The 11467-nt window shown below is 31.6% G+C and overlaps 1 protein-coding gene across 1 annotated transcript in view; it reads left to right on the plus strand.

Annotated features, from left to right (window-relative positions):
- The window catches only part of LOC129222431 (uncharacterized), a 41450-nt gene that overhangs the window by 760 nt on the left and 29223 nt on the right, over positions 1 to 11467 (plus strand). Inside the window, 2 exon segments of the mRNA XM_054856946.1 lie at positions 8508 to 8608; positions 11155 to 11464. Of these exon segments, the coding sequence (XP_054712921.1) occupies positions 8508 to 8608; positions 11155 to 11464 (411 nt within the window).

Raw genomic sequence — 11467 nt, forward strand, 5'->3', positions numbered from 1 at the left:
TAACCACTCTCATCTCCAACATTTGACATTATTACGTTCCATCAGTCCCCATCATTCGGTTTAAAATTTTCTCCCCATCATTCGGATTGAATCTCCATCATTTGATTGAATATTGCTAGTTCTACTAAACTTTTATTTAGAAAGACCTTGCGAATTTCTTACTATTGTCCATTTATAACTGAAGAAAATGGCACGTACGGAGAAGAATTGTTTTTTAGTTCTTTTTTATAAAACAAATTGCTCGTTGCCCGCTTTTCTGGATTCAATTTCTCTTGATGCGAAACTGAGAGCAACCAAAGTTCCTGCCAGGAATAAAGTTGATGTCTATTATGAATGAGTAAAATTGCATGAATCATCGTCAGATCTTCACGAAATCATTTAAAACTAGAAAATCGCCCGTCAAGGCATGTCGGGTGAAAATTGCTTCTACATTTGAAAGAAGCAGTTCTTGTTTGGTGATATTTTTATAGTTGACATTTTAACCCTAAATCCAGTGGATGAACCCTAAACTCCAGCAGGCAGCGTTCATTGTTGACCGTTTTTTCGTTTCTTCATTCTCCTTAAATGGCATAGTCTTACCAGTAAAACAGTTAAGTTACCGGATCCAGTTCAGACTTGTCACAATAAAGCCTTTCCCTGCATGTTAAACATTGCCAAAACATATTACCAAATTATCATGCCGTGGCGCGAGTTTCACTGTTGATCACGTCAGAAGCGTTACTTGATCATTGGCTATTATATCTATGAGAATAATGGTTTGATTTTGAAACCATTCGGCTCAGAAATCACTCTGGTGTCATTCGATTCAGAAATCGCTTGAAATGCCTATTCGATTCTGAAACTACCCTGAAGGTCTATTCGATTCAAATCACTCGATTATGAAGTGAATCCAGAGATTCACTTGATTGCTGATCATTCGATAATTACTAGAGTTATTCTATTATGGAAATTTTTGGATTATTCTTGACACATAACTTAACTCTAGTAACCTCTAGTACTTCGTGTCTAGAGTCTCTATAAGTATCTTCGCACTAAAGCTCTGTCTTAAGATTTTTACCTGTAAAATATTATGTACAATTGATCCAACTGGGGTGATTTTTAAGAAGAAACTTTAAAAAAAGAAGAAAAAAACAAAGATCAATGATTTATTTCAAATATATTAGTAAAAATTTTGATATCAATAACAATTTTTCGCAAAACAGAGTCTCAATTGTGTATTTTGCGGTCTTTGTTCATCTGTGCTTGTCTTCGGTTAGTATTGAGAGTTCGTACTTTTAGAACACTTTGAGCTACAATTTTTCTCCTATTGTATCTGGAAAGAATTTGTTACTTATATTTAAATTTAAATCTTATGATACGTTGAAAGAAAAAACATTCAGTTTGGCTATCATGGAGAAAGGTATCCAAAAATCTGTTTAAAAGTCATATTTTTGTAACGATTAGGTCCCAATCCAAAGCCAGTTATGCCAATAATATATAAATTTTGTACACAAATGTATGATCTACATCTGTTCGAGAAAAAGAATATGTTTATTTACTATCAAAGCAGTTTTTATAATATTTGTTTATTTATTTTTAATAATATAAAATTAAATAAGCGAAACTAAAAAGTATTATAATTAATTCACACGTTCTCCGTCTATTCTCATATAAATGTAATCTCATCCAATAAAGTTAAATGTTAATTTAAAAATATTTATAAATGAGGTTCCGATATAGTAAAATGGGTTTATAATGCATAAAACATTATATTGAATGAGATTGCCACTGATCACCTTTCGCGATTTTGAGTTGATCCAACCAGTTACGAGATCGGATACATTATGTTTAAATCTTTCCTATTTTCAAAATTGTTTTTGTTTCCCCAAGAATGACTTTCATGTTTGTTTCATGTTTTCATGACGCTAGATGTCATAATTCATCAGCAATTAACTGTTATTGCATCCAACTCTTCAAAAAGCGATGCGTAGGGTAACAAGGGTAATTGCTCATAAAAATATCAATGATATTCATATGCATGTCTTTCTTTAGTTTGATGTAATAAACATACTTCGTTTCTTTAATAAAATATGCCACAGTTTGTCTTCCTATTCCGTATTTAAGATAGTTATTAATTACTTTTGTACGGTCTCGTGTTGCTATCAAGGAAAAAGTTACAAGCAAATTTAACCATTGAGCTTAAAATGAAAATTTAACGTTTGCATTTTTTATATGAAGATGTAATATTAATGCATATTTATGGTAAATTAAGGACAGTATACGATTATTTGATAACTAGTAATACTCGCACTGTTGAAAGTAGTTGGAAACAGTTGTAGTAGTTGACACGTAGTTGAAAATTAAAAGGTCATTCGGTTCGGCTGTATATTTACAAATAATGGATGACGAATTTCTCGCCAATGGACTATGTTCATTCGCTCTCCCATTCCACGTCATGATAATTTCGTAATTTACAAGTCCATCTTATGATAATTTTGCTCCAGAAAATGTTCTTAAAATTGAAATAAAAAAAAGAATAAAATCGAATTTTCGAAAAATCGCTTCGAGGTGCACACCCCCATGCTACAAACTAACTTTGTGCCAAATTTCCTGAAAATCGGCCTAACAGTCTAAGCGCTATGCGCGTCACAGAAATTCAGACATCCTACAGATATCCTCCAGACAGAGAGACTTTGAGCTTTACTATCAGTAAAGACAAAGACTACGTAAAAATTACTCGGAAATAATTTCAAAAAAAAAAAAACACATTATTTAAGTTAGTTTCAAATTGGAAGTCGTACACCAGCAATCTCCTCCAGCTCATGCTATCCCAGTTAGTTGAGCAAAGTATCTCAGTATCCGTAAAATTTCATTGCAACAAGGAAAGAATAAATTTCTATCACACCAATGATAAAACAATGGATAAAATAAATTTTAAAACAGTGCATACGGCAGTTTTTGTTATCGCTTTTTATATAATATGCCACATATTGCATATGGCAATACGTGATTTTTAAGCACTTCCTAGTCAAATAATAAATCACATAAACAAGTTATGCGTTAGGTCCTAATTAAGCGATTGAATTTCCGAAACGCGCAATTGTGAGCAGAGATGACTGTTTTAAAAACATTGATAGCGTGCCCTTTTAAAAAAACAAATATTTTCCCTCGTCAAGCAATAAAAACTGATTTACATAAACATCGTTTAACGTAAGTTATTGTGTCACGCAATATTACAATTCAAGTAATCTCCTTTAATTCAGCATATCTTCAATCGTCAAAGTGGATGTATAATGTAATTGCAAATGAATCGTAATTTTAAACGTATTTGAGGATATTCGTCTCTTCATCATTATCATCAGGAAACTTCTTTTTATTGCACATATTCCTTACCCCTATCCCTTCTCCTTTTCCATCAATATCTGCTTCCCACTTAAAGCAAAGAGGTTTAACCAATGTAACCTAATGTCCACAAATCGATGATGTAACATCAAACAGTTCATTTTCTTAAAACTCATCGGATTGTATCAAAGTACAGGTAACAGTTCTTTCATCACCATTACGTTAACAATTTCTTGTTTTTATTTTTAATCCGTATTTCTACTGTCCTTTCCAAAAACGTCATATCTCAAAAATTAGCGATTTTGATCTAAGCCTTTTTTTGAACTGAAATGAATGAGTAGTATGTCTCTGGAAGATCTGCATTTTAATAACTTAATATTTCGCCAGTAGAGAGCAAATGTGTCGTATTTGCGTTTTTTACGTATTTTCGGAACGTTCTTTTCAAGAATATCATAACTTGGGTTGTGCTTGATCCATTAGGCATGAAATATCTGTGTCGTTTAGTGAAAGATGGTATTATTTATTCGGAAAACAGTATTGCACACAAAAAAAAAAAGAAAATTTTTCATTCTTATTTTTTTAATCAAGAACGCTCTATTTGCATTTATGTCTGTAATGTAAGGAGAACAATTTGTAACAATAATGACATATTTTGAGGTATTTCAAATAGGATCTTTGAAGTTTAGGGCCCCAGTAACTTCATAAATAATACGCAACATTTTAAAACTTTCACTTTTCATACTTCTTTTATGCGTAAGAAGAAGTTCTATCAGTGGCTGGAAAAATAATTTTACTACATGATATTTTACTTTTAAGTTTTAAATCACTCTCCTGAAAAATCACGTTTTTTTTACATGTGACGTTCAGGGGTGCAGTGAAGGGAAGATTTGGGGAGTGAAAACACCCACCAGAGCCATTGGTTTTAACATTAATGAAAATTCTAATGCAGTAGTTTATGCACATGAAAGGGCTGTTTTGATCAAAAAAAAACCCTCCAGAAGGTATTTCTGATTGCTCTGGTGATGACGTTGTTGGAAGCAGTTAGCGAAATATCCGCTTACCACTTAATTTAGAAAATTATTTTACCCGAACATTTTGAAATTTGGTTAAAATCATAAATTTTTCCTACAACAATACGAAACTCACATAGTTCGAACACAACTTTCATTTTCCCCCCTTAATCATTAGGTTTAGCTCCTTAATCGGCTTAAACTCTGCAGTTCCCATTCATATTTATACATGTCTTTCAGCCGGAAACGAAAACACATCATATAATAGAAAATATCCGCTTTGCCTTCCAGTTTTACGATAACCTTAACGATAAAAGTGGAATTTAGCTTCAATCGTCTGCTTTGAAAAGAACGGAGAAGGAGAAGGTCAAAAGAGAGAGTTTTAAGCAGTCGAGTCAACTAACAAAATGCTGAAATGTAAACCATAGCGTTCGCAATCAATGTAGTTAAACATATTTAACTATTTAACTTAAGTAAAATTCGTTTTTCGTATTTTATTATATTTAGTTTTTCGCTTATTTTTATAAAATGACTTACCATTGTGGAAGACATGTCTCTAACAATCAGATACACAACTAATTTTTTTAAATGATTTTTTAATTCATTTGTTTATTTATTTATTTATTCATTTATTTTTTTTAGGCGTGAATATACTCCTCGACAGTTTTTGAGGAGTGAAATATACGAAAACAATGCGTTTTTTAACAATGGTCAATGCCATAAACAACTAGTTTTACAAGAGTGATATTAGGGAAAGAAGAGATGTGTACTTTTATTTTGATTTTTAATTTTCAGAATGTTTCACTTTTTTTTTTATAACGGAACATTCAAAGATAATGTGTTTAAAATTCCAATTGCATCTTTTTATCATTTTCCACTATGATAAATTGTTATTTAAAATAGAAAGCGTAAAAATACACTTGATTAAGTTTTTGAGACACTAATTATCGTTTTCTGATGAGCGGAATGCGCTTTCAAAGATGTTGAAAATATTTCTGCTTACAATAAGCTTGTATTCAAAATGGCAATTTTGAATTGAAGAAAAGTGCATTTTTCAATATGAAAAGACATTTTTTTTTTCTTCATAAGTATAGTTTGCCTTCGATCTTATTCTGGCTATACGTTAACAAAAATGACCTTCAGATATGGAACAGAGTCGTCTAAAAAAAATATCGGATTTGTGTATATTCACGAGCTATTATTTCAGTCTTCAAATCTACAAAAGTTGATTGCTTCGTACAACTGGTATTGGGCATATCTTTTTCAATTTTTTGTCCTCAAACTGGATTACGTACTTTCTGATAATATATACTTACGTTGCGTAAACCAAGCAAAACACTTAGGGCTGATTTAATTGCAACTTTCAATCTCATTTCATGTGCGGTTCGAAGTGAAATAATGAAAATCACAACAAAATGTATCCTTAAAAGCACAGAAGAAAGCAGTAATTGAGAACCATCGGAGAATGCTTCTCTTTACAATTCCTTCAAATTACACGACTAAATGAATATTTCTAATTTAATGGGGGGGGGATAGGGGAACTACATAAATCTCACATTCATTCGACCCAAAAATTACTCACCCAAAATTACTCACAGACTGAATTGAGAACGATATATACTTTTAATGTCGGTTGAATGAAGTAGAAAAACTAATTGTATTTCATAATTTTTCCGAGAGTTTTGCCACGTATATTCAATCACATATTCAATAAGTATGGGTAATAAGAGACTAGATATATTAACCAAAAGATGTTGGGAGTCCCAGCACTTGACAAACAATTGCATTTTTTTTAAGCATTATTTGTTTTAACTTAAAATGTGAAATCCATTTTAGCTTCATTCAATATTGCTGTTACATTGTGTATATACAAAAATTTATTTGCTACGTCTATGCATTGATAAATATATTTTGCATTTCTCTCATTCATACACGAGAAAATATATATTTCTCTCAATTTTCCATAGCTTCTTGTTTACTACTCATACCTATGTCAACAAAAAGCCTTTGTTTATTGTTGCAATACTTATGATGGTAGCAAGTCTTCTGCTTAATTGAAAAGTCATAAAATTGTAACGGGTGGTGCACTCGATAAGAGACATACAATAACTTTTTTCAATAAAAACTACTGCCTCAAGTTTTTGATATTCTATAACCGCGTACATACTTGAATTTTTAAATTTTACAATATTTGAGACTTAATTATTGAAAATTTCAAGAACTTCATCATTTATGAAGATTTAAAACATATTATTCGATGAATCTCATTTATCTTCAGCTCACAACTGTTACTAAATTTTCTTTTGATTCATACTAATATGTCAGCAATCAAGCACGAAGATTTTATATCTTTAAAATTATAATATTACATTGCTTTTTTATTAATTTTCTCTTGATTTCTATGAACAAAAGTTACTAACCAAAAGCAGTTTCAAAGTCATATGTCTCAAAACTTCTGAATGAAACATAAAATTTGCAATATGAAATTTATTCAACTTTTTTATTATTAAAAAAACGAGACAAAGCAACCCGTCGGAAGAGGTTCTTTTTAACAAATTAAAAATAGATAACATGATTGCTTTAACTGCATCTGATTGGATATTTCCTTAAAAAGTAAAATAATTGACTTTCTTGCCTACTAATAATTTATTTTTCGACCCACATACTACTTGCTCTGGCGTTTGGGGCACTGACGCAGTACATCTCAATAATTCACAGACACAATATTTTTTCATACATTTACGCTCAGACTGATGCACCTAAGTGTTAATAAATACAGCTTTGTAAAGGCGTAAACTGGTGGAATGCAACGTAGGATCCTTAAAACAAATTATTTCTATTAATTCGTCACATCGAAACATTTTTGCAACTTCTTCTAATAACCAAAATCTAATCTTTTAATGCTTCAAATTAAAAATACTACAGTAATCTCTCTATTATCCGCGTAATAGGGTGGCAAGGTAACCGCGGGTAAGCGAATTCCGCGAATAATCCGCAAGTTAGGTATAAAAGGATACTAGTGCATGCACTAGCATTAAAAAAAGCAATATCAATACACCCAAACCTATTTTTATGCGGTGGATAGGGACCGCATAAAAAAATTGTTCGAAACTTCACGGGTAGCTTTAAAAAGTTGTTTTCGCAACACAGTTAAAAAATATTTTTTTATGCGATGGATAGGGACCGCATAAAAGAAGTATTACATAGAAAATAACCCAAAAACTTACAAAATTGCAATCTTTAAAGAAATCAAAATAAACCAAGTGATGATAATTTTTGACTAGTATTTGGACAAAATTTCCCGGATAAGGAAATTTTTGGGAGGTCACAGTGATTTCCTATCAGAGTGCCTCTGTCGTCACTTGAAAATACTACCTCGCACTGGTTTTAAAAATAATTTCGTCAACTTAATCCCAATCTGATTGAAATTTTAATGTACCGCACAAAATAAATTCGCACAAAAAAATTCGCATAAAAAAAGACCGCATAAAAACAGGTTTGGGTGTATAGCTAAAAACGATAAACAGTGTATGTAAAAAATGTATGTAAAAGTTGAAAAGGGATTGCCCAGCGAGCCTGATGTCATTTAAAGGGAGGAGGAGGGAAAAAAATTAGGAATGCCTTAAAAATATTTCTTCCCTTGTTAAGTAAAAAGGGGGGGGGGGGGGCTTTAATCCACATTCAGCTAATCATCGGCAATCTTCTTTTTTTTTTTTTTTTTTTTTTTTTTTTAAGTTTTAAAGACCACGGATAACCCTCACAGCGGATAATCGGAAGTAACTGTTCCTTGCAAAAGAGTTAAACAATAGCTCATATGAAGCAGCTTTTTTCAAAGTGGTTGTAGTTTTCACGCAACTAACTCAGCGTCACTGGATTTAAAGAAGAAATTAAGAATTTTACTTCTAGTTTCTTTTTTAAATTTGATGTCCTTTTTACTCATTGTGGACTTTGCTACTTTCTCTGCTCCCCAAAATAAAATCTGAACAAGCATGATCCTCACCAAAATCTCACGCTCCGAACTCTACTACAGCTAATCGTTATAACCATAGCTTCTTTATTTATGTGCAGAAAAATGCACCATGAAAAACATCCTATGCAAAAAAATTAGTTATAAATTGTTTACATATTTATTCAGAAACGTTTCACCTTGCTTATTATTTTGATTTCTATTTTCAGCTCAATCGTGCAACAACGGATTAGGAAAACATGCTTTTGAATTAGTCATGAATTACAGAATGGGTGGAAATAATGGATTTGGGCTATCAAAAGGTGAAATGGTACGTATTGTTAAGTTCTTTTTGTTATTAGTCCTGATCAAAAGTTGCAAGTTTTCTCGAAATCTTTTTTCCGCCTTTGTTGCTTTTATTAGTGTAGACTCATATCCCAAGGCGAAACAAAGAGGTGATGGAGGGGGGGGATGGTGCATTGTTCGCAAAACAGAATAGTAGAATCATCAAATAGCTGCTATATTTTATAGTCAGACTTTAAGCATTAAGACTACACTTTTCTAGCGTGCTAGAGTAGTTGTTAAAATTAAAATTCTTAACTTTTGATTCATATATTCTGCTTCATACAATATGCTCTTCAAATTCATACGGTTTTTGCCTTCTATGCATCTTCTATTCATATGAAGTGCCTCATACTTCGCACTGCAAATGAATTTTAAACAAATTTCCAGTTATTGCCGCATATTGTTTAGACTAATTTACTAGCTGTTGTGTCCTGTTTAAATAAATTTTAGAACTTATTTAATAGTTGTTTCTTCATATTTAAATCAATTTTACTACTTATTTGATGCCTGTTGCTTCACATTTAAATCAATTTTATTAGTTATTTAATGCCTGTTACCTCATATTTAAATCAATTTTATTATTTAATTAATGCCTGTTGCCTCATATTTAAACCAATTTTAGTAATTATTTAATAATTATTGTCTCATACGGTAGAAACGTATGGATTTGTTTCACATAGCCAAATAATTTTTGATTACATTAGGATGTATAAGGTTTAATTATTTTCTTTATTTTCGTTCTGTAAAATGGTGTTTGAAGCCGTCATCTGAAAAACTTCGTACTATAAATACTCATTTTATAAAAAAATATATTTCATTGCACGTGCTTAATAGAAAAGAAAAAGTTATTTTCTGCTTCTTTCGCCAAAATGCATACGGTAAGTCAACAATGAACACCGCCAACTGTAGCGCCAATATAAGCGGTAATTTCTTGTGAAAGTTATTCATAGGCTCTACAGACTATGGGTAACTTATTTAATTTTTCCAATTACCATATGACTTCATAAGACAGCTGAATAAGCCACACTCTTTTTTTTTTACAAACTGGAGCTTTAAAACTTTGTTATTTTTTTAAGTTTGCCATACGTTCTTATAATTTTCAACAGTATTTAAAGTTCAATATGTAACTGCGTAACTCGCTGAAAGTTTCCTGGGCGTGATGGGCAGAGCTTCACTTAAAAGAATATTTTGGAAGTAAATATGGAAAGGTGGGTCATGTGTCTTCATGAAAGATAAATTAATTTTAAAGACAAAATAGTTGAAGTATGTTAAAAAGTTATGTTGATTCTCACTTCAATTGATTTTTGCTTTATATTATTTTTAAATGCTTACTATTAATTTTCTCTACGTTTTCCCCCTATCTTTTACTGATTAATTCATGAGTTTCACCCTGATTATGGCAGAGACATAATCTTCTTCGGAGACCTTTTACGCAAAGTTCATTCACTTAGCAGCCCCCCCCCCCCTCTCCCATTTACTCAATGTTGGTCATTCATCTAATCATTAAAAATGTCTTTTACTTAGAGCGCCGTAATTTGTTCTTTGTCAGTCCTTCTCAAAAGCATTCTTCCTGCATTAAGACTTTTACTTTACATTTTCGTATCAACTTTCGTAATTTCTAAACACTGGGTTGGAAAGAAGCCTTAAATCCTCGAGTCGTAGGAATTATAGTTAGTTTTCTGCAGTAAATGAAAACTAACACGAGTTAGAAAAAAGAATTTCCATTAAACTTGAATATAGTAGCAATAAGCAGTCGTATAAAAACGTAAGACGTAAATTTTTAAAACAGGACATTAAACCATATAATGTAAAAATATAGATTTTTTTTAAATTAAATATTTTTATTTTTGTTCCCCTTTAGTTTGCTTTCAAAACATCAACGTCTGCAGAAATTTATTATACACCTATTCAAAAATTACAAACCTCATACTTTAATCGTTAACTTAAGAAGTAAAAACCTTAATACACTTTTAAAGAGAAAAGAAAGATTCTTAAAATGATTATCATATAAATATGTTACACCCCTATTTTAAAAAGAACACATATCAAAAACACCAATTAAGGCACATTACAACTAACTTTTTTTTTCATATTAAAACACTTTCTTTTCATTCCGTTGTTTTAATAGTTGGAGCCATTTTCATAAATTAAAGATGCTTTAGAGTTTCATTTTATCAAATATAACTATCAAAATATACTCAATAATTATCTTATTTTTTTCAAAACTGTGTTATAATTTCAATATTTCATTATAGTATGCGGACTAACTGGCTTTGAATTACAACTAGACACTATGAAGGCTCACAAAGATTTTCGGTCACTACAAAACAACGTTTGCGTATTCCACAGTATGTCGCTCTTTATTTACTTAATACTACGATTACAGAAACATATTATCAATACTACTAATCCAAACGAAAATCGTGAGATACGTTTTTGAAGAATTAACGTTTTTCATTTCGAATAAAAATTATATGCGTAATTCTTTGTGTTATATATGTTAAGAAAATTCACTTTTCAATTTCTATCCAGATCACTCTTGTGGACAGTCCCCTCCGAGTTTTGCAAACGTGCAAACAACGTTGCGAAGACGACCCCAAGTGTTTGTCGTTCGATTTTACGCCCGGACAACGAATTGACCCTCAAAATGGAGAAGCTGGCATGGACGGAGGAAATTCCGTCAGGAATTCGAACAATCACATGGGCAATCAGCAGCAACATGCTGATCCAGAGTACAAGGAATCCGTTTGTCACATGTACCACGATAGAGCTTCTCCAGATGGCGGAGACGTCCTTGTTAGACAGACGAACACATTCCACTTCAATAAAGTTTGCTTCACGTGTA

The sequence above is a fragment of the Uloborus diversus genome, chromosome 5 (assembly GCF_026930045.1).
Source record: "Uloborus diversus isolate 005 chromosome 5, Udiv.v.3.1, whole genome shotgun sequence".
Lineage (NCBI taxonomy): Eukaryota > Metazoa > Arthropoda > Arachnida > Araneae > Uloboridae > Uloborus > Uloborus diversus.